The sequence below is a fragment of the Cetorhinus maximus genome, chromosome 3 (genome assembly GCF_964194155.1).
Source record: "Cetorhinus maximus chromosome 3, sCetMax3.hap1.1, whole genome shotgun sequence".
NCBI classification, from domain to species: Eukaryota; Metazoa; Chordata; class Chondrichthyes; order Lamniformes; family Cetorhinidae; genus Cetorhinus; species Cetorhinus maximus.
In genome coordinates, this window is record NC_135881.1 from 200,270,435 (window position 1) to 200,291,508 (window position 21,074).

Sequence of the window (21,074 nt, forward strand, 5' to 3'; positions counted from 1 at the left end):
CCAACGATGGTTATTTTACCCCTAGAGCTTAATATTTGAAATTGAACACATTTGAAGTTATAGTTAATCAGTTGGTAGTTTGCACCAGATCGCGATCTGATTGGACGACACCTCACATGCGTTTCAACCACATGTTTATTGTGGGGGGAACTGCTCTTTACTACAGCGAGGGAATGTACCTTATTGCAATTTGTAGTGATAACTGCACTAGCCCAGTAATTGCAGGGTCTGTCACGCTCCTGGCTGAGGACAGCAGTCCTCTGGGTTTGCAAGCTGGGGTGTGCTTCTGGTGGTTTCCTCAATGATTGAAATAAAAACAAAAAATACTGGAAAAACTTAGTAGGCCTGGCAGCATCTGTGGAGAGAGAAACAGAGTTACTGTTTCAGTTTGGTGACCTTTCATCAGAAATGCAGGCTGAGTGCATAATATATGTAGAAAGATGTCCTTCTGACCTCAGTATCTCCACATCTCTTATGTTGAGCTGTTTGAAGTGCACTTCATGTGGTAAGAGTCATAAATGCTGATATAACACTGGCATTTGAGCACGGTTCCTGCCTAATCTCTGTCGCTGCTTACTCTTCCACACCTCAGTTAGAAATAGAAACAAAGTGCACAGCAGCGGAGAAATGTGAAAGTTGAGTAAACAACAGTGGTAAGACATTCATTAAGTGAAAATACATTTGTGAAAGGCACAGCTGACGGAGAATCAGAAAGGTACATTTTAAATTATTTTTCTGAGGCCGAAAGGAGCTGAAGTACTTCCCTGGACTCCACTAAAATAGTGTAGGCCATTGACGCACCAGTTGTTACCCCTTCCACAAACAATTCACCCAAATCCCAAACCACATTTGATACCAGAAATGTCGGCCTCCAAGCCAGTGGGATGTCCGTTTGCTGTCTGGGGTGCACTGATCATATAGCAATGATGCCTAGTTTTAAAATGAACCAAGCCTCTCACTGGCAGTGTCGGGCGGCCAGTTGGTGTGCTCTTCCAATCAGTGACCCAGTAGTTAATATCTGCTGGTTAATCTGTGTCTATAATATCTGCTATCGTCAATATAAAGGACTTCCTTTCACCATTAATATGGTGGGGTAGAAATGCGTTATGACATGTGTGTATGACTGATGGTGTGCATTAAGTGAACGCCCAAATTGGGAGGACTGAGGCTCAGCATGAAATTGGCCTTGGACCTTATTTTTAATAGTAACCGTGAGCTGGCGCTTGCCAGAAGCAACATGCCAATTTGCGATGCTTGCTAGCTGCAACCCGCATACAAGACCGAGGTAAGGAAGGAGGGCGCGGTGGAGGCAAATTTCAATTAGTCTTGAGGAATTTAACAACTGGTGCCTGAAACAGGCGCGGGACCATCATTTAAATATTAAAATGAGACTTGTGCTCATATTAGGCCACCTTCCGGGTCCCTTTTTTTAAAAAAAAGGCCCTAACGAATTTTACATTGGCCCAAACATGTGTAAATTGGCCCCGGCTACTATGCTTCTAACTCAATGGTCATTTTATGACTGCAAGATGGGATGGGCATAACAAGGTTTAATTTCTCCTCTGATATATTTTCTAAATGTGGTTGCACAAAGCAGTAGTACTCTGCTTTGTATGTTCTACGGTGCTTACGCATTTAATTGCCCTGAAATCTTTCAACTTAATTTCTCATTGCCAGTAATTAGCATGCATGCCAATAAGAAGTAAGAGCAAAAGTGCTTCAGGAAAGCTGGCAAAGCCCTTAAAGTAGCTGAGAAGTCAAGAGCAGCTCTTATAATAAGCCTATGACATTAAAACATAGCTACAATAGGTTTGGTACTTAAGCTGTAGGTTACCCAACATTCCTTTGCTTGTATTATAAGAAAAGAAACATGAAACCCTGAAAGCATAAAATTCATGAAACAATTCAAAGTGATGTGTTGCATGCTGCTTTGGAAAATATTGAATTTTTATATTGAGTATGTTGCAAACTCATTAATTTTACACTTCACATACTTGCCTTACTAGTCAAGGCATTGAATACAAGAGCAGGGAGGTTATGATGGAGCTAAATAAAGTGTTAGTTAGGCCGCATCTGGAGTGCTGTGTGCAGTTCTGGTTGCCACACTATAGGAAGGATGTGATTGCACTGAGAGGGTGCAGAGGAGATTCACCAGGATATTGCCTGGCCTGGAGCGTTTCAGCTATGAAGGGAGACTAGGTAGGCTGGAGTTGTTTTCCTCAGAGCAGAGAAGGCTGAGGGGAGGACCTGATTGAGGTGTACAAAATTATGAGGGGCATAGATAGGCTAGATAGGAAAAGACTTTTCCCCTTAGTGGAGGGGTCAATAACCAGGGGGCGTAGATTTAAGGTAAGGGGCAGGAGGTTTAAAGGGGATTTGAAGAAACATTTTTTCACCCAGAGGGTGGGGGATATCTGGAACTCACTGTCTGAAAAGGTGGTAGAGCCGGGAAACCTCACAACATTTAAGAAGTATTTGGATGGACGCTTGAAAGGCCATAGCATACAAGGCTACGGGCCAAGTGCTGGAAAATGGGATTAGAATAGACGGGCATGATGACTAGCATGGACATGATGGGCCGAAGGGCCTCTTTCCATGTTCTAAAACCCTATGGGCTGCATCTTCCAGTTGGCGAGTGGGGGGATGGGGCCCGCCAACGCATAAAATGACACGGGGCGAAGTCGGGCAGGCGTCATTTACATTTCCAGGTCAGCGGCCACTTAAGGCCATTAATAAAGTAATTGAACTAATCAGTGGACCTGCCCGTCCAACCTTAAGGTTGGCGGGCAGTCCAGGAGCCAAGGCGGGCTTCTGAAAAAGCATGAAACCTCATCCACGGGCGGGATGAGGTTTCATGAGGGATTTAAATATTTCAGAATATTTTAAAATAAAAGTTATGGACATGTCCCCACTCATGTGACAGTGTCACATGAGGGGACATGTCAGTAAAATTTTTTCTATCCTTTAAACTGGTTTTCACATTTGAGCCGATCTCCCTGAGGCAGCACTTTGCCTCAGGGAGACCTGTGCACTCTTTCGTGCATGAACGCACTCCCGGCTCAGAGAATCCCCCTCCCGCTCGCACAGGGAGCGCATAGTGCTTCCTGGCGGACGGCATGCTGGGCGGGCCTTAATTGGCCCTCCCATGTAAAATGGCGGCACACCCCCAACTGGGGTGCCGATTGGGAACCCGCCTGCTCCCGCACATCCTGCCTTCTGACTCTATAGCAGATAACAGATTTGTGTTTTAATCTTAAATAAAACAAAGCCACATTTAAAATTTCAACCACACAATCACTTCCCCAAAAGTTACTTCAACAGTTACTCTTTCACATCCAATCCCCACACCAACTCACAAAGGTTTTCTACACCACCAGTCCTAGTCCCGCAGTGTCCTCAATCCACTCACCATCCTTTAACAAGATACTCTTCTCCTTTAACCCAATTCAGCTCCTATTGGCAGTTGTTCTTCCTTCAGTTCAAGCTGATATTCTTCCTCCACAGACCACACCCCATTCAAGCTCATACTCTCTCCCTCCACCACTCACCTATATACCCCCAACTTCATTCAACACATTAGTTTCTCCCTTTCCAACCCAATACAAGCTAGTACTCTTCATTCACTCTGCAAGCTGCCATTATTCCCTCCCCCAATTGATATTAGGCACTCTCTTTCTACCCCTACCATCAAGCAGATTTTCCTTCTCCCTCTCCGTTAAAGTTGGCACTCATCCTGTCTCCACCCAAAGCTTCCCCTCCTTCTATCTACTTTCTGTTTCTCTCTCACTTTTCCTTTTCATTCTCATTTATTTCCCCTTCCTGCTCCATTTTATTGCCATTCATTTCCACTCTTCCCTGTCCCTTTCAATGCTATCATTTCTCTCCTTTCCTTTCCCTATCTTTGCCAGTAATTTCCACGCTGTCCCTTTGCCCTTCATTGCTATCTATTTTCCCTTCCAATTTCTTTTCATTGCCATTCATTTTTGTTTTCCTCTCCCCTTCGTTCCTATCCACTTGCTTCTCCTACTGACATCCTATTGCTAATGGAAGTGATTCCAACCACTTTGTAATTTAGGTGTGAATTCCTGTTTCCACAAGAATTCCCACCCAGTACGGTGGCAGCTAGAATCACTTCCATAAACAGCGTAGCTTGGGTACAAGTGTCACTGACGTTCATTAGTAAATGCTGTCACCTCCACTGGGCCTGCAAAATGCTAGCTCATGTGAAATTGATTGGATTATTCCCAAGAACCTTTTTAAAAAAATCTGCTGCAACTTGCAGAAATATATTATTGTAGCAACAAGTGTACAAGTTTTACAGTCTAAAGATATTTGGATCCCAGAAATTCATATCACTGCCTTGGCTGTAACAAGTTTGTTTTGTTCCATGTATTGCTGCTTAGTAGAGCGTATGACAGTGTTGGAGTATTTCACCTTGGAGGAGGATAGAGTTGCCAAGTTCGATAAAGTATTTGACAAAGCTGGCCAATCCCAATATTTTCCTCATCATCAATTAAGAAATATTCAGATGTTGAATGGTGAATTGCTTTAGATGGTTTTTATTGTCGTATTTCTGTAATTGTCAAATTTTGTACACTTTTTAAAGAAATTCAGAAAACTGCAAATGAGCATACAGGGCTGAAAATTCAAGCACCTTTAAAGGATTTTAAAAACTGAATCAGGACAATTTTAAAACAAATTGGTGAAATTCGTCCAGTAACAGGTGGAAGAACTTGATTGCAACATGCATCCCTTTGTGTCCTGTTTTATTCCCTGTTTTCCAGGGGGCATTGACGACTGATATAGTATGGGTCCACTATTTTCTCATCTGAGTGACGGTCTGCATGTTCTCATTGGGAGAATAATGGGTGTTGCCAGCCTATTCAATGTGGAGAGGAGGATGGGCAGAAGAAAGAATTGACACTCTCAAGCCTGCTCCCATCCTCATCCAATGTGCACACAGTATGCTCTCCAGCAGGGGTCACTGGATGGCAACTAGGAGCAGAAACCCTGGGATAGTTTCCTTTTGGAGTGCTGAAACAAACTATAGATCCCCAATGATATTACAAGCCAGAAATCAAACTTGGAAACTTTTTGAATTGTGTGGCTCTGCTGCACGTTAATTTTACTAGCTGTACAACAAGGGAAGATGGCATGTACTGTGTTGACAAATTATGGAGTATTATTAACAATGGGTAATCATGTGTAAGCCCTCAGTTTGAACTCCACCTCACAGCTAAAACAGGCTGCCTGATGATTAATGGCCACCTGAAGGTTTCAATTTCTTTTAATTCTAACTATCTTTAAAGCACAAAAAATTTTAAGATAGTTTATAATCTCAAGGTAGCTCAAAATGCTTTTGATAAATCACAAATGTAATTTTATTTGGATTAGTTAAGACACTTGACTATTCCAATACTCTCCTGGTTGGACTCCCATCTTTCACTCTTCATAAACTTGAACTCAACCAAATCTCCACTGTGTGTAACCTAACATGGATCAAGTCCCATCACTGACCTGCATTGGCTCCTGTTTCACCAACGTTGACAATTTAAAATTCTCATTCTCAATGATGGTCTCACCCCCTCCCCACCTCCTTAAAACCTACTGCTTTGACCTAGTGAGTGGTAACCTATCCTAACGTTTCCTCCTTTGGCTCAGTGTAAATGTTGGCCTAATTACACTCCTGTGAAGCACCAGGGATGTTTTAATATGTTAAAGATGCTATATAAATGCAAGCCGTTGTTGATGAGAAAAATCCCAATCATCTTGCTGAGCTTTTAGTAAATAAGACTGAGGCATGCAATTATGTAAAAGATGCATGCTATATTGAATGACCTGAGGATTGCATTTCATTAATCAATGTGATTTGAAATGGGTAGCTTTCTTTTATACCTGCATTGAACAGACTTTGTACAGAGTGTTTTACACAAAGAAAATCAAAAGTCAAAGTTAATAATGAAACAACAAGCACATTTATCTTAAGTGGGGTGCACTGTACTTATTTATGGCTTCATACAGCTTCAATGGGCTTTATTTAAACAAACTTCTTGAACTGTTCCCTTGTGTACCTAAACTAACCAAATCCATCCAATTGTATTTACTTTTGATCCAGTTCAGTCCTTCCTTTGTCGTATAATCAAAATCTATCCTCCCTTGTTGGCTTCTCTCAGTTCTCGGACGGTGATTTGGTTAGACAAACCTCTCTCCCCACTGGTGTACTCTGTAATGAGAGTTGCAGAATGGAGTGGGCCTCTCTGATAAATGGCACCAACTTCAAAGTGTTACAGCTGATCAAAGAGTTTTGTTAACACTGTACCTGTCAGTCAGCAGAACGTGGACTGATGGGATGAGACACAAAAAAGTAGTACAGAATTGTATAGATGGAAGCAAAGTGAGAAAGAGACAGAGGGAAAAGGGAAGCAGAGAGCCACAATTACTGGGAGAAACTCTAGGAGGAAAAAGCTGAAGGTTATCCTCTCTTGTTGTGCCATGTTTATACTGAGTAGTCCATCTGATAACATATTGCAGAAAAATAATTGCTAAAAGGTTTTTTGTCTGCAGCACATTGTATACAGGCAAAACCCTGAATTTTTCTTCACTGAGCCACCAGCGTTGTTTATGTGAATTATTTTATTTGCAACATTTTTTACAGATTAAACCACTATATACAGCCTAACAATGGCCATGGTGCAAATATTTTCCTGTAATTTGTAGGAGCTGTTCTTAGGATTGATAAGGCTTTGTCTTCCTACCTCCCCCTTTCCTGTGAACCTAATCCATGCCAGTATTTTAGTCTGATGTTGATCTTGCTGAAGTAAAATTGACACAGTATCAAAGAAAATGCATATAAGATAGCACGATAAGACTTTGCAATCAAGTAAGTTGACCACATTGCTCTTTTGTCTGCTTGAAACTAGTGCAGCGCCTCAGCTGAAGGAGCAGAGGGATAGCTTTTAATCTTGTCACCCAGTTGTAAAACTGACGTTCCATCAAAATTGACAGTAATAGAAATCAGGCTGTTTCTGGAACAGGTGGCTGAGCTACAACACCCAGTTTTATGCCCGGGCAGCATGTCATAAGTTTACATGCTACTAGGTCTTGGCTGAGGGGCCAGAAGGATGCTACAAGAAGTCTTAACTCCCTCAGCTATGGAGAGGGAAGGGGAAATGTCAGCTATTCCTAATAGCCATTCAGTTGGAAAGTGTGACTGTGCCTGTCCGAGGAGATCAGGATCGTGCTCAGTTCTGATGTGCCCCCCACACACAGTCACTTCTGACACAGATTAAGAGTGACCACCTAGGCAAGGGTGCCATGTATCTGTGAAATCACATCACAGCAAAAGGCAGTACCTTCAAGAAGAAGAAGATGAAATGATGACAAAAATTGGCCAAAAAAGACACATCAAAGTAAATACTAATGTGTGTAATATGCTGCATTTTAGTAAATGCTGCTTTTGAGTTAATAATGGTCAAAATTGCCACACATTTTCCTTTAATCTGCTTCTTTCTGGTTTTCAGATTGTTGACTGCATTCTCCCACCCTTGGTTTCCCTCGTGCTTAGTCAGAATGGTAAGAGTTGCCAGAAAAGAAGAAACACAGCAGTGATTAAAATTTCCATCAACTCTGCCTTTCATTTTTTTGTGGAAATATTTTAACCCTTTCATGTTTGTGCATGTCTTTTCAGTGGAGTGGCGGATCTTCAGCTTGCGGTTACTGTCAGAAACCACATTTCTTGTGGCAAACCATGAGACTGTGTTAGGAGATAAAGCAGAGAATCTTACCACAAACAGCAAATTACTGACCCTCTTCCGGGAATCACTGCTCCCTCAGTAAGTGGCCACTCCATTTTGGAATTTAGCTCATCTAATTATGCTTTATTAAAAATTCATTCACGGGATGTGAGCTTCGCTGGCTGGGCCAGCATTTATTGCCCACGCCTGGTTGCCCTTGAGAAAGTGGTGGTGTGCTGCCTTCTTGAATCGCTAAAGTCCATGTGGTGTAGGTACACCCACAGTGCTGTTAAGAAAGGAGTTCCAGGATTTTGACCCAGCGACAGTGAAGGATGGCGATATATTTCCAAGTCAGAATGATGAGTGGCTTTCAGGTGGTGGTGTTCCCATGTATCTGGTGCCCTTGACCTTCTAGGTGGCAGCAGTCGTGGGTTTGGAAGGTGCTGCCTATGGAGCCTTGGTGAATTTCTGCAGTGCATCTTGTAGATGGTACACACTGCTGCTACTATCTGTCAGTGGTGGAGGGAGTGAATGTTTGTGGATGTGGTGCCAATCAAGTGGGCTGCTTTGTCCTGGACAGTGTCAAGCTTCTTGAGTGTTGTGGTAGCTGGGCTCGTCCAGGCAAGTGGGGAGTATTCCATCACACTCCTGACTTGTGCCTTGTTGATGGTGGACAGGCTTTGGGGAATCAGGAGGTGAGTTACCCGTCACAGGATTCTGACCTGCTCTCGTAGCCACAGTATTTATATGGCTAGTCCAGTTTAGTTTCTGGTCAATGGTAACCCCCAGGATGTTGATAGTGGGGGATTCAGTGATGGTAATGCCATTGAATGTCAAAGGGTGATGGTTAGATCCTCTCTTGTTGGAGATTGTCACACTTGTGTGGCACGAATGTTATTTGCCACTTGTCAGCCCAAGCCTGGATATTGCCCAGGTCTTGATGCATTTGGACATGTTCTGCTTCAGTATCTGAGTCATCGCGAATGGTGCTGAATATTGTGCAATCATCAGTGAAAATCCCCACTTCTGACCTTATGATTGGAGGAAGGTCATTGATGAAGCAGCTGAAGATGGTTGGGCTGAGGACACTACCCTGAGGAACTCCTGCAGTGATGTCCTGGAGCTGAGATGACTGACCTCCAACAACCACAATCATCTCCCTTTGTGCTAGTGGAGAGTTTCCCCCCCGCCCACCGATTCCCAATGAATCCAATTTTACTAGGGCTCCTTGATGTCAAGCTTGGTCAAATGCTGCCTTGATGTCAAGGGCAGTCACCCTCACCTCACCTCACCTCGGGAGTTCAGCTTTGTCCATGTTTCATTCAAGGCTGTAATGAGGTCAGGAGCTGAGTGGCCCTGGCGGAACCCAAACTGGGTGTCAGTGAGCAGGTTATTGCTAAGCGAGCGCCGCTTGATAGCACTATTGATGACCCTTTCCATTACTTTACTGATGATCAAGAGTAGACTGAGGCAGTAATTGGCCCGGTTGGATTTGTCCTGCTTTTAGTGTACAGGACATTCCTGGGCAATTTTCCACATAGCCGGGTAGATGCCAGTGTTGTAGCTGTACTGGAACAATTTGGCTAAGGGGTGGCAAGTTCTGGAGCACAAGTCTTCAGTACTGTTCCCAGAATATGGTCAGGGCCCTAAGCCTTTGCACCATCCAGTGCCTTCAGCCATTTCTTGATATTACGTGGAGTGAATCGAATTGGCTGAAGACTGGCATCTGTGATGCTGGGGACTTCTGGAGGAGGCCAAGATGAATCATCCACTCGGCACTTCTGGCCAAAGAATACTGCAGATGCTTCAGTATTATCTTTTGCACTGATGTACTGGGCTCCCCCATCATTGAGGATGGGGATAATTGTGGAGCCTTTTCCTCCAGTGAGTTGTTTAATGTCCACTACCATTCACGACTGGATGTGGCAGGACTGCAGAACTTAGATCTGATCGGTTGGTTGGGGATCGCTTAGTTCTGTCTATCACTTGCTGTTTATGCTGTTTGGCATGCAAGTAGTCCTGTGTTATAGCTTCACCAGGTTGACACCTCATTTTTAGGTATGCCTGGTGCTGCTCCTGGCATGCCCTTCTGCACTCTTCATTGAACCAGGGTTGATCCCCTGGCCTGATGGTAATGGTAGAGTGGGGAATATGATAGGCCATGAGGTTACAGATTCTGATTTGAGTACAATTCTGCTGCTGCTGATGGCCCACAGCGCCTCGTGGATGCCCAGTCTTGAGTTGCTAAATCTGTCCAAAATCTATCCCATTTAGCACGGGTATCCTCAATGTGAAGGCGGTACTTCGTCTCCACGACGACAGAGGTTTCATGCTAAATGTTCATATGTTGAAATTATAAGAAAAAAACTCTTAACCTTCGAATGTTGTATTTTAAAATCATCAAACATTCAAGCCATGCAATAGGAGTTTCAAATTCCTGTGACTTGTGTTTTAAAAGAATGAAGAGAGAAAAACCATTTAAGGGCAATACTTTTTATTTCAAATATTCCTTATTTTCAATAGAAGAATATTATGAACTCACTTGAGCTATCTTCCTGCCATTATATATATTCTGACAGGAACTTTCCTTCCAACCATGTTGGTCTGCTGACATCAAAAATTGAGAAATTCTTCATGGGCAGAATTTTTCTGTTGGCGTGCGGGGGGGTCGGAGCCCACACGCCAACGTGTAAAATGACGCGGAGTGACATTGGGTGGAACTCCCGAGGTCACCCCGCATCATTTACATTTCCAGGTCGGCGAGCACGCAGCCAAGTCTGCTATGCGCCCGCCGACCTGTCAACAGCCTATTAAGGCCATTAAGAAACCAATTCAGCTCATTAATGGACTGCCCGTCCAACCTTAAGGATGGCGGGCAGACCGGGAGCCCAGGCAGGCTTGTCAAAAAACATGAAACCTCATCCACTGGCGGGATAAGGCTTCATGAGGGTTTTTAAATTTTAACGAAAGGTTGCAATAAAAGTTATGAACATGTCCCAACTCATGTGACAGTGTCACATGAGAGGACATGGCAGGGAAATTTTTAAACCCCTTTATTAAAAGTTTCAAAACAGAGCTGATCTCCCTGAGGCAGCACTTTGCCTCAGGGAGATCTGTGCGCCCTTTCGCACGCATGCACGAAAGAGCGCGCTCCCGGTTGCGTGAGTCCCCCCAGCCCGCACAGGGAGCGCACAGCACTTCCTGGCAGACGTCACACTGGGCAGGCCTTAATTGGCCCGCCCACGTAAAATGGCGGCGCGCCCCCGACCAGGGGCGCCGATCAAGAGCCCGCCCGCTCATGACCGCTCCTGCTCGGGAAAATTTTTCCCCATGTGTCAGAGCAGTTGGATTAAAAACATTGGGAGGTGCACTTTTTAACTCGTTGGTGGCTTGTGCAACACCTTTAAATTCCGTTACAGGTTGGGAAATCGCTGCTTGAGGAAACACTGTCATCCTAACTTGACTGGACCATGACGTGGATCAGAACTATAGCCCTCCAACCAAATACCTGATGGAATCTTAATAAGCTCAGCTGTGTTGGTGCCTTTACTGGCTCACTGTCCCTGCCTCAGGAGCGAGTCACCTGAATGATGGGATATTCGCTCCAGGGGAGTGGGTGCAGGATGGAGTCAGGCCCATCCCCTCCCATTCCCCGGATGCTGATTGGAGGCAACTATGGCGGCAGCCCAGTGTTGAGGAAGGCTGGTTAAAAGGCTGGTGGGTGGGCTGGCGTGAGCTGACATTAAGTTGGCATGTGGCCTATAAGCAGCCATGGGGTGGGTGGGGGGAAGGGGTCATTGTTGGCATGTGGGCTATGAGGGGCCATTAGGGTAGGTGGAGGGCATGGGTTGGCATTGATAGGGCATGGGGGGGGTGAGGGGTGGAGGCAAGAGGGTCTAATATTTAAAACAACTGGGACAAAGTTGCAGAGAACCGAGGTAGGCCTGTTAAGTAGCCCACCTCGGCATTTGACAGCCCCTGTGGCTGCTCCCCAGTCCTCCCCAGGAGCAACAGGCCCAACTCTGTTCTGCACTTGCCCCACCGGAGCGTAAATTGCACCATTCAGGGCACTTTTTCCCAACACGGGTGTACCAAGCCAGGGAATTCCGCAACTCGAGCTACCTGCCTCAGGAGTGAAAATCGAGCCCGAACTCTTTCTTTCCACCCTCTATATCCTCTGCAAATTTATGGGGCTTCATCTTAAAAAAATTATATTCATAAAAGTGCTATTATGAGAAAAGGGCTCATCATACACTGTATTCTAAACAAACCTGAGCTTTTACCTTTGTTTAGAAGCTATTTTAACTACTTTTTAAAAAAAACTTGCAATTAGTAAAGGCTACAGAGGTTTTAAGATGAAAAAGCAGGTGCACATGTGAACCCGTTGAGCTAACAAGAAGTTAAATTACCCAGAGTCATGATACCACAGGAGGTAAAATGTCACCTTTCCACATTGTTGCTGGTTAAGGGGCATGCAGAAAAAATAATGTTTAAAATGACCATAATTATTAAAACCCAGACAACCACATCCTCTGTCCTTCCTCCAAACCACACCCCCCACTCCAGCTGTAAACCAGCATATTTTTCATACTTGATGCACAGAATTAAATTTGTCTTAGTTAGACTGTAGATTTTTGCTTTTTAAGTAATGTAATTAACGTATTAAGTCAGATAAATACTAGTCCTAAAAGGAGCTCTTTGGAAGCAACTTTTGTCAGTTCAGGTATCTTAAATAGGAAATTCAGAAAACTGTACTGAAGGAATGAATAAGTATTTGCACCAATTAACTTAAAAATGATTAAAATATTGATTAACTTAAGAAAACAGAAATGCATGAAATAAGGATGCAAGTGATAAAGGCACAGGATTTATTCATTGAGGAATCTGAGAATTGTCCACTCGCAGAAAGTTTTGATTTTCCTCACCACACTTGGTGTAGATTCCAATATTTTGAATGCTACAATATTTTGAATTCTACAGTAAGCATGGGCATTGCATCTTTTTAATCTAAACAGGGTTTTTTTTTTCAAACAACATCTGTTTGTCATTTGCAAATTGATTATTTTTTTTCATCCTGTCTAGCATTTCTTGCTCCCAGTAGCAGCATGTTGCTATTACTTGGGTAAAAATGAGTTTAGTTTAATTTTCAAAACAAAATGGACCGATAGGAAGCAGGGGATTCAAATCCAATTTCAGTCACCCTGGTCAAGACGACAGATAGCAAATCTAGAATTGTACACCCCCTACACACAACTTCCAAACTCTTTCAACCATTCTCCCAACTCTGGGTTCAACTGAAGGTACGTTTCTCGATTGGACCTAAGCATGCTTCCTTGGAAAAGTTTTAATTTATATATTAAAAATGGTATATTCTGGTGGAATGCTGAATTTAAATTGCTGCTTCAGGCTGCATCTTCCAGTTACTATTCAATTGCAAATGTTTCAAGCCATTTTGGAATATTCTGAAAAGGAGACATTAGCCCCCTTTATAGAGCAGTACAATTACCACAGTAGCACCATTCTTTTCAGAGATAGATTAGTTTTAGTTCCTGAGCTGGCATTTACCTGGGTTTTCAACACAATTTATGCCTTGGTATGTTTTACTGATTTGCCACCAAATAGGTTTTGCATACAGAATGTTACTGCATTACTGAGGAGCTAGCATTAAGGGCAGAATTTTATGGTCTCCCACCAGCAGGTTCACCAGCCCCAACCTGTCTGCAATTATACTTGGGGCGGGTGAGTCCTAGAAGGGCCCACCTGCGCTCGCCCCACTTGAGGCCATCAAGTGGCCAATTATTGTACACTTAAGGGCAGCTTCCCACATGTCCTCAATTTTAAGGCTGGCAGGAGTAGTCCAGGAGCATGAGGGAAGCCCGGCAGGTTTCCCTGCTTGGACCTCGGATGGGAAGGGGAGGGGGGCGACTCCCTCAAAGGCCCCCTTTCCACATTGGGGGCCCACCCCTCCCCAAGCTCTGCATACCACAGTTGCTCTCTCCCCCTGGCCTTACCATTAAGTCCCTATGCCCCTCTTACCACTCCTTTGGGCTTCATCTCCCTGCCATGAGACCCTCCACCCTTATCTGGTCTTGGACTCCCAGACTTACAATCTGGATTTACTTGTGAACAGGAAACCAGTTTTGGCTCCATCCATTTCACAGCCAGCCTAGAAGTCTGGTAGCATGATTGGCTTTGCTTTATACTTCATAACACTACAATAAAATTATTTGCAGTAGTATATTAGGTTGCAGATGTACTACCGATGAGAAATCATTGTCCATGCAGCAATCTGTAATATACACTTTGCCTGCGAGGAGAGAACTTTTGCCCATTCAGTTTTAAGAAGGGCATATGTATTAAGAAGGGCAAAGTGGACCTTATGAGGAAGAAGAGGAGGAAGAAAATACTGATTTCTAAACTGCTTAATTTTTTTTTTAATTTCAGTTATGACCAGATTTTGATGGAGCCAGATCCAGTGCCACTTTATGCCTTGAAGTTGCTCGTCACCCTGACAGATCATAGTCCAGTTTTCATCAGGTATATTCATATTAAGTATAATAATGGGATAAGAATTCTTCTAGTCACTGTGTGTAACCCATCATGAACACATTTGTGAATATTTCCTGTTTGCTATTTCACTTGAAGTACTGAACAAGGGAAATTTACGTTAATACACTTAGGATTTCTGCACTTTACAACCCGAAGAATTCTTATCTAAATACTGACTTACATAACACAACTTTTGCCAAAACGGAACACAACTCTACAAGCTTCCTTTACTGCCCTGAATGTGATACAAGTTGAGGACGTGAAATTCCTAGGGCCAGGATTTTTCAATCTGCTAACATCAGGAAGAGTGCAATTTGCAGAGGAAACTGAAATCTGCAGAGTTGCCACGAGTTTTGGCTCTGTCGAAAATCCCAATACTTTGGGGCAGGGAACACGGAATCACTGTTTGCCTCTTGGGAAGAGCAACACAGCGCTGGCCATAATGGTCTATGTGAATAAAAGAGAGGATAGAAAGGTTGTGGTGAAGAGAAATTGATGAGAGCTAGGGAGGGAGGGATTTTCTGATAAATGGCAAGTAACATTCGCACCACAAGTGCCAGGCAATGACCACCAGCAAGAGAGAATCTAATCATCTACCCTGGACATTCAATGGCATTACCATCACTTAATCTCTCGTTATCAGTATTCTGGGGGTTACCATTGACCAGAAACTGAACTGGACTAGCCATATAAATACTGTGGCTGCAAGAGTAGGTCAGAAGCTGGGAATTCTTTGGTGAGTAACTCATCTCCCAACTCCCTAAAGCTTGTCCCACCATCTACAAGTCGGTTCACTTGCCTGGATGAGTGCAGCTCCAACAACACTCAAGTAGCTCGACAACATCCAGGACAAAGCAGCCCACTTGATTGGCACCTTATCTGCCACCTTCAACATCCACTCCCTCCACCGCCAACGCACAGTGACAGCAGTGTGTACCATCTACAAGATGCACTAGAGCAACTCACCAAGGCTCCTTCAACAACACCTTCCAAACCCGTGACCTCTACCACCTAGAAGGACAAGGGCAGCAGATGCATGGAACACAACCACCTGCAAATTTCCCTCCAAGCCACACACCTTCCCAACTTGGAACTATATTGTTGTTCCTTCACTGGGTCAAAATTCTGGAACTCCCTTCAAAACGTGTACCTACACCACATGGACTACAGTGGTTCAAGAAGTTGGCTCACCACCGCCTTCTCAAGGGCAATTAGGGATGGGCAATAATTGCTGGCCTAGTTACTGATGCCCACATCAATAAATTTTAAAAAGTGGCCTTATCAGTTTACACGTTTCTTAACATCATGGAAATAATCTATTATGATCTGGAATTAAAAGGTAAAAATCAAAACTATTTTTTTTTTGAATGGAAAATAAACAATCACACACCCTACATGTTAGGTTGGGTTCCTGTAAATCAAACTTAGTTCTGTTTAAGCTGTGATCCAGAGTAGTTTGAGACATTTCTTTGAATTAGGTCACATGTTTCTAAGCAACAGTTCTGAATGGCAGTCCAGTGATTTATCAATGTACCAAAGGGTCAAGTGCACTGTTGACTAAGTACAAACTTCACTTTGCTTCATAGCGATGTAGCTTCTGCCGCAGTTTTAAAAATTGTAGCTGCACTAGAATAATAAAAGGGACCTTTGTAGCTTGATTTTGTTTCTTTTTCCTTCTACCTCTCTTCCTTTGCAATATGAATTTTGTCTCTAGCTAGGAGGTCACGTAGGGGCAGTCAGTGCTATAGCTTGGTTGTGATGCATAGAGATGATAATTTTTATTAGCTGATGATTGACTGGGAACCTCCTAGTATGTATTGAACAGCTGTGAACCACTGTCAGAAGTTGAATTCCTAATTCTAGTATGCATATAAACATTATGTAACTACTACAATACAGCCTCTTGGATATTTTCTGTTTTGAAAATTAAAGGCAAGATATGATCAAATTTGTGCAAAAAGCAGTATAAAAGTTAAAACAAAAAAGTTGAGCTACTACTCAAAATAACTCATTGCATTTAGTACCCCTCGCATAGGGGAAAACCTTAAAGTACTTTTCAAGGCAAAGAGGGCAACGCAAATAGGAGATGGAGAAAGATTAAGGCGAAGAGATTGAAGGCACAGTAAAAGCGAAGAGTGTTAAAGATAGTTTAAAGGGAAGGAGGATGGTAGCAAGGTATAATAAGACAGCTTCAAATAGCATGGTCCAAATAGTACCTAAAAGATCAGCCTCAGATGGTAGGTTGTTGAGAGCTTAGAGCTCCACCTCTTTCTCTTACCTCAGAGGTACAATGAACTGTATGGACATCTATAGACTTCAAAAGTTATATGCTTGTCATAGCAAAAGGGATGGTGGTGTAGTGGTAATGCTATTGGACTAGTAATTCAGAGGCCTAGACTAATGCTCTGGGGACACAGGTTCAAATCCCACCACAGCAGTTAGTGACATTCAAATTCAGTTAATAAAAATCTAGAATTGCTAGTTTGCCTATCGTCGATTGTTGTATAAACCCGTCTGGTTCACTCACGTCCTTTAGGGGAAGGAAATCTCCCATCTTCAGCCAGTCTGGCCTACATGTGACTCTTAATAGCCCTCTGAAATGGCCTATCAAGCCACACAGTTCAAGGGCAATTAGGGATGGGCAACAAATGCTGGGCTTGCCAGTGATGCCCACATTCCGTGGAAAAAAAAACTGAAGAGCAGTACAAACTGCAAGTGAATTTTTATTTAATTTTAACCACTGTGCAACACATCATTTTTCATGTATACAGATTAATGCCTGCAGCGTGATGGACAAAAAACATAGTCATTATAGCACAGTAGGATGCCATTCAGTCCATGCCATCAAATCCAGTCAATCACACTTTATCCCTGTAGCCCTTCAAGTTTATTTCCCTCAAGTGACAATCAATTTCCTTTTGAAATCATTGATTGTTTCCGCTTTCAGCAAGTTCACCATTCACTGCATAAATAAGTTCTTCCTCACATTCCTACCTACATTTCAGACTTGAGACAAGTGTGTGTGCATGCAGGCGTGTCAGTGTGCAGGTACTGGATTTCTGGCAATATGTTCCAGAGGTCAATGGTTCTGCAGATAAGAAGAACCTCCTGACCTCTAACCTAATTTTACGCAATACTCAATCCACACAGATGCAGGTTAGTCCCTTTACTATTTTAAATGCTTCAATCAAATCTCCTTAAACTTCTCTTGAATAAAAAGTTATAGGGCAGGATTTTCCTGTCGGCGAGCGGGGTGCGGGGCCTGCTCGCCGACACGTAAAATGTCGCGCGGTGATGTCGGGTGGAACTCCTGACATCACCGCACCCCATTTAAATTTTCAGGTAGGCGGGGGCTCAGCAAAATCAGCTGTGCACCCGCCGACCTGTCAGTGGCCAATTGAGGCCATTGACAGAGTCATTAAAATAATTAATGGACCTGCCCATCTGACCTTAAGGTTGGCGGGCAGGCCGGGAGCCCTGGCGGGCATTAGAAAAAGCACAAGACCTCATCTACGGGCAGGATGAGGTTTCATGTAGGTTTTAAAAATTTAATTAAAGTTTTTAAAAAAGTTATGGACATGTCCCAACTCATGGGACAGTGTCACATGAGGGGACATGTCAGGGATTTTTTTTTCTATTTTTAATAATTTGTACATTAGAGCCGATCTCCCTGAGCCAGCACTTAGCCTCAGGGAGATGAGTGCGCTCTTTTGTGTGCATGCGCGAAAGAGCGCACTCTCGGTTTAGGGATTCCCCCCTGCCCGCACAGGGAGTGCTCAGCGTTTCCTTGTGGACGTCATGCTGGGCAGGCCATAACTGGCCCGACCGCGTAAAATAGCGGCACGCCCGCACTTCAACTCCCCCCCAACCGATTGGGGGGTGGGGGGGGGTGGTGGTGGGGGGGAAGAATCCTGCCCATAGAGCTACAAGCCCATTGCACTGGCTGCCTCTGGGCAAATCAGTCTTGTAGTGGGTGCTTCAAACAGCCATGAGGCCTTTTATGTGCATATGTAAAGATGCTACCTGTTTTCGAGGTGATTACTAGATATATTTTTTCATTTCCCAGTTTGGCTGCTGGTGGGTCAGTAAAAAGTGTACCCGCTTTCTGACCGCCATATTTGTGGCTTAGTTCAGTGCTTAGAGCCAATGACGTTGCTGTATGGCCAGCTTTATAGGCCCATGTCTTAACTTTTCCTCATAAACTTAGTTTCCTGACATTTGGGATCAGTTTCAGTATGAAAATCTGGTATACCAAAAATGTAAAGCTTAATTTACGCAGGTAATTTTGAACCTGTTGAACTTCTCTTCTTGACTGTTAAAAGCTGAAAAATTAGTTCAGGAACACCGTTCTGTGTTTGCATTCAGTTATACTTGCAACATATTGTGATTTGCTAATTCTTTCATTGCTTTATTGTGTTGAGAAGACAGCTATACTTCCAATTATAGAGTCCGAATTTGCCATCTAGCATTTTTGCTTTTATTATTTGCATTCCCTTAGAACTGATTTGCAGTTAAGTTTCGCCTGCAGATGACAGAAATATATAAATACTTCCCCACCCTCCCACATTGTGTTCTGATTCCAGTCTATAATCTTTTATTTGTCATACCAGTTTGCAGGCCACCATATTCAAAAATGTAAAATCATGTATAAAGGTGGAGCATAGACACAAGATTTGCAATAATTCATTCAGTTTGCAGTTGATTATTGAATTCAGATAGAATGTCATTGAGCTCTATTAGCTCTGTAATATTTGTGACAACCTTGTTACAATGACAATGTGCAACCAGATAGCTCCTTGAATGTAGAAAAACATCCTAAGGTCCTTCATGGAAGTGTAATTAGACATGAATTAACACCAAGACAAATAGAAATATATCATGAAGGGTAAGTAAAAGCTTTGTCAAAGGTTGAGTTGTGGATGTGGGTTCTTAAAGGAGAGAAAATAGGTGGAGAGGTGCAAAGATTTATAGGGAAGGGATTAGCTGTTGCTTAGGTCCTACACCCCTGAAGACATGGCCACCAATGTTGTGCTGAAGAGAGTGGGGAATTGCACTAGATGCCAGAGTTGGAGGAACACAGACTTTTTGGAAGGCTACAGGACTGGAAGGAGTTAAAGAGATAGAAAATGGACAGGCAATGAAGGGATTCAAATTTCAGAATACGAGGTTTGAATTGAATTGAAAGCACTGAGGAACCAGCAGCCAATGGAGGTCAGCCAGCACAGGGTTGGGATACCTGGTTAACCTGAGAAAATGGCAAGGAAGAAAATGGAAATGGAGGCAAAATAGAGAGAGAGAGAAAGACAAGTCTTCCCATTGTTTAACTGGAGGAAATATCCAGCCTGCCCAAGATGGCCAATCAGTTTGACAACGTGGAGGCAATAGAGGTGTAGGGCTGGGTGTTAGTGCTGTTACCATACATGTGAAACTTGGCACCAAGGAGCAACTTGTGGATAGGTTACAGTAGAGATTAGGGGCTCAGGAAAAGAAGACCACCAGAGAGAGAAGCACCCAAGAGGGGTCAAGAGAAAAATAAAGAGGCTGAGGTATTGACTTAGGTTGGAGTGGTGGCCTAAATGTGCATGTAAATGGGCAGAAAGGAAATTTGGATTGCATAGGCATGGCAGAGTTTAGAAGAGATATGCTTTGCCCGGCCTGCTATCGCATCCTTACTCTGGTAGCTTTGTATCATCAGATGGATCCAAAATTGTTAAACTCCGTGTTATGATGCAGCAGGTGGTACGTGCCAGGCGGACCAAATCCACAAGGGAAACTTGGCCACACTATCACAACAGTTTTGCAATTTGTATTTATTAGGAGAAGATTTTTGCACTAAATTCAGAAGTAATGAATCCACTAACACCTTTAGAGATTTTAAAAATTAAGTTAAAACATTTATCAACAAAAGAAAAGAATTTAAACACATACATAAGATTATAGTTACTTAATACTATAACAAATCCCAAAATTCCTAATTAACCTGACTGCCAACTACACAGCCCCTTTAAGGCAACAGTCCAAAATAGATTTTAAATGTAAATAGGCAATTCAGCAAGGTTACCACAACACCCACTTGACGGTGGAATTCCAAAGGCTTTTTAACCCAATTTAAGTTACTGGAGCAGCACTTCTTCTCCAGAGTGGCTAGAGACTTTCCAAGTCTGTTTCACTGTGTACCTTTCAAGAGTTTACACAGCCACCAACACATAGCCTTCCATCCTTCTTTATATATGTTTCTCTCTCTTTAATGTGTAAAATCCCATTGTTCTACATGTTTTTGGAAATTTACTTTTCCCATAATATAAAAATCTTTCAGGTTGTCAATGTGGCTTTTTCCTTTTGGGAAAAATAAACATATTGCTTTGCTTCACTTATCTTGTTAGTTGTAAACAGTACACCATCCCTTTGAAAATCAAACAACCCCTTCACTCATCTAAAAAATGCATTCATTCACACTCTATGGCCAGGATTTTTCCCTCAGCGGGGATGGGCGGGAGCAGTCAGGATGCCGACCACCACCCATGTTCGGGGCCAGAGCGCGATGTCATGCTGGCGGGCCAATTAAGGCCCGCCAAGCGTGAAACACATGCTTCAGAGCTCAGCACTGCCTGGGTGGGGGGACGGGGAGAGGAGGGCTAGAGCGCAAGTTTGCCCGTGCGCACGGGTGCATACTGGAAAGTGCTGCCTCAGGGAGATGGAGTTTTAAATAAAGATTTTTAAAATGTTAAGAAACATGTCCCCTCATGTGACTGTCACATGAGCAAGGACGTGTTAGAAATTAGGATGAATTTT

The 21,074-nt window shown here is 43.3% G+C and overlaps 1 protein-coding gene across 5 annotated transcripts in view; it reads left to right on the forward strand.

Moving 5' to 3' along the window:
- Window positions 1-21,074, forward strand: part of ulk4 (unc-51 like kinase 4) — a 411,327-nt gene that overhangs the window by 217,412 nt on the left and 172,841 nt on the right. For all 5 annotated transcript variants that reach the window (XM_078539600.1, XM_078539595.1, XM_078539598.1 and 2 more), the window contains 3 exons: window positions 7,521-7,572; window positions 7,688-7,832; window positions 14,178-14,270. In XM_078539600.1, the coding sequence (XP_078395726.1) occupies window positions 7,521-7,572; window positions 7,688-7,832; window positions 14,178-14,270 (290 nt within the window). The remainder of the gene's footprint in view (window positions 1-7,520; window positions 7,573-7,687; window positions 7,833-14,177; window positions 14,271-21,074) is intronic.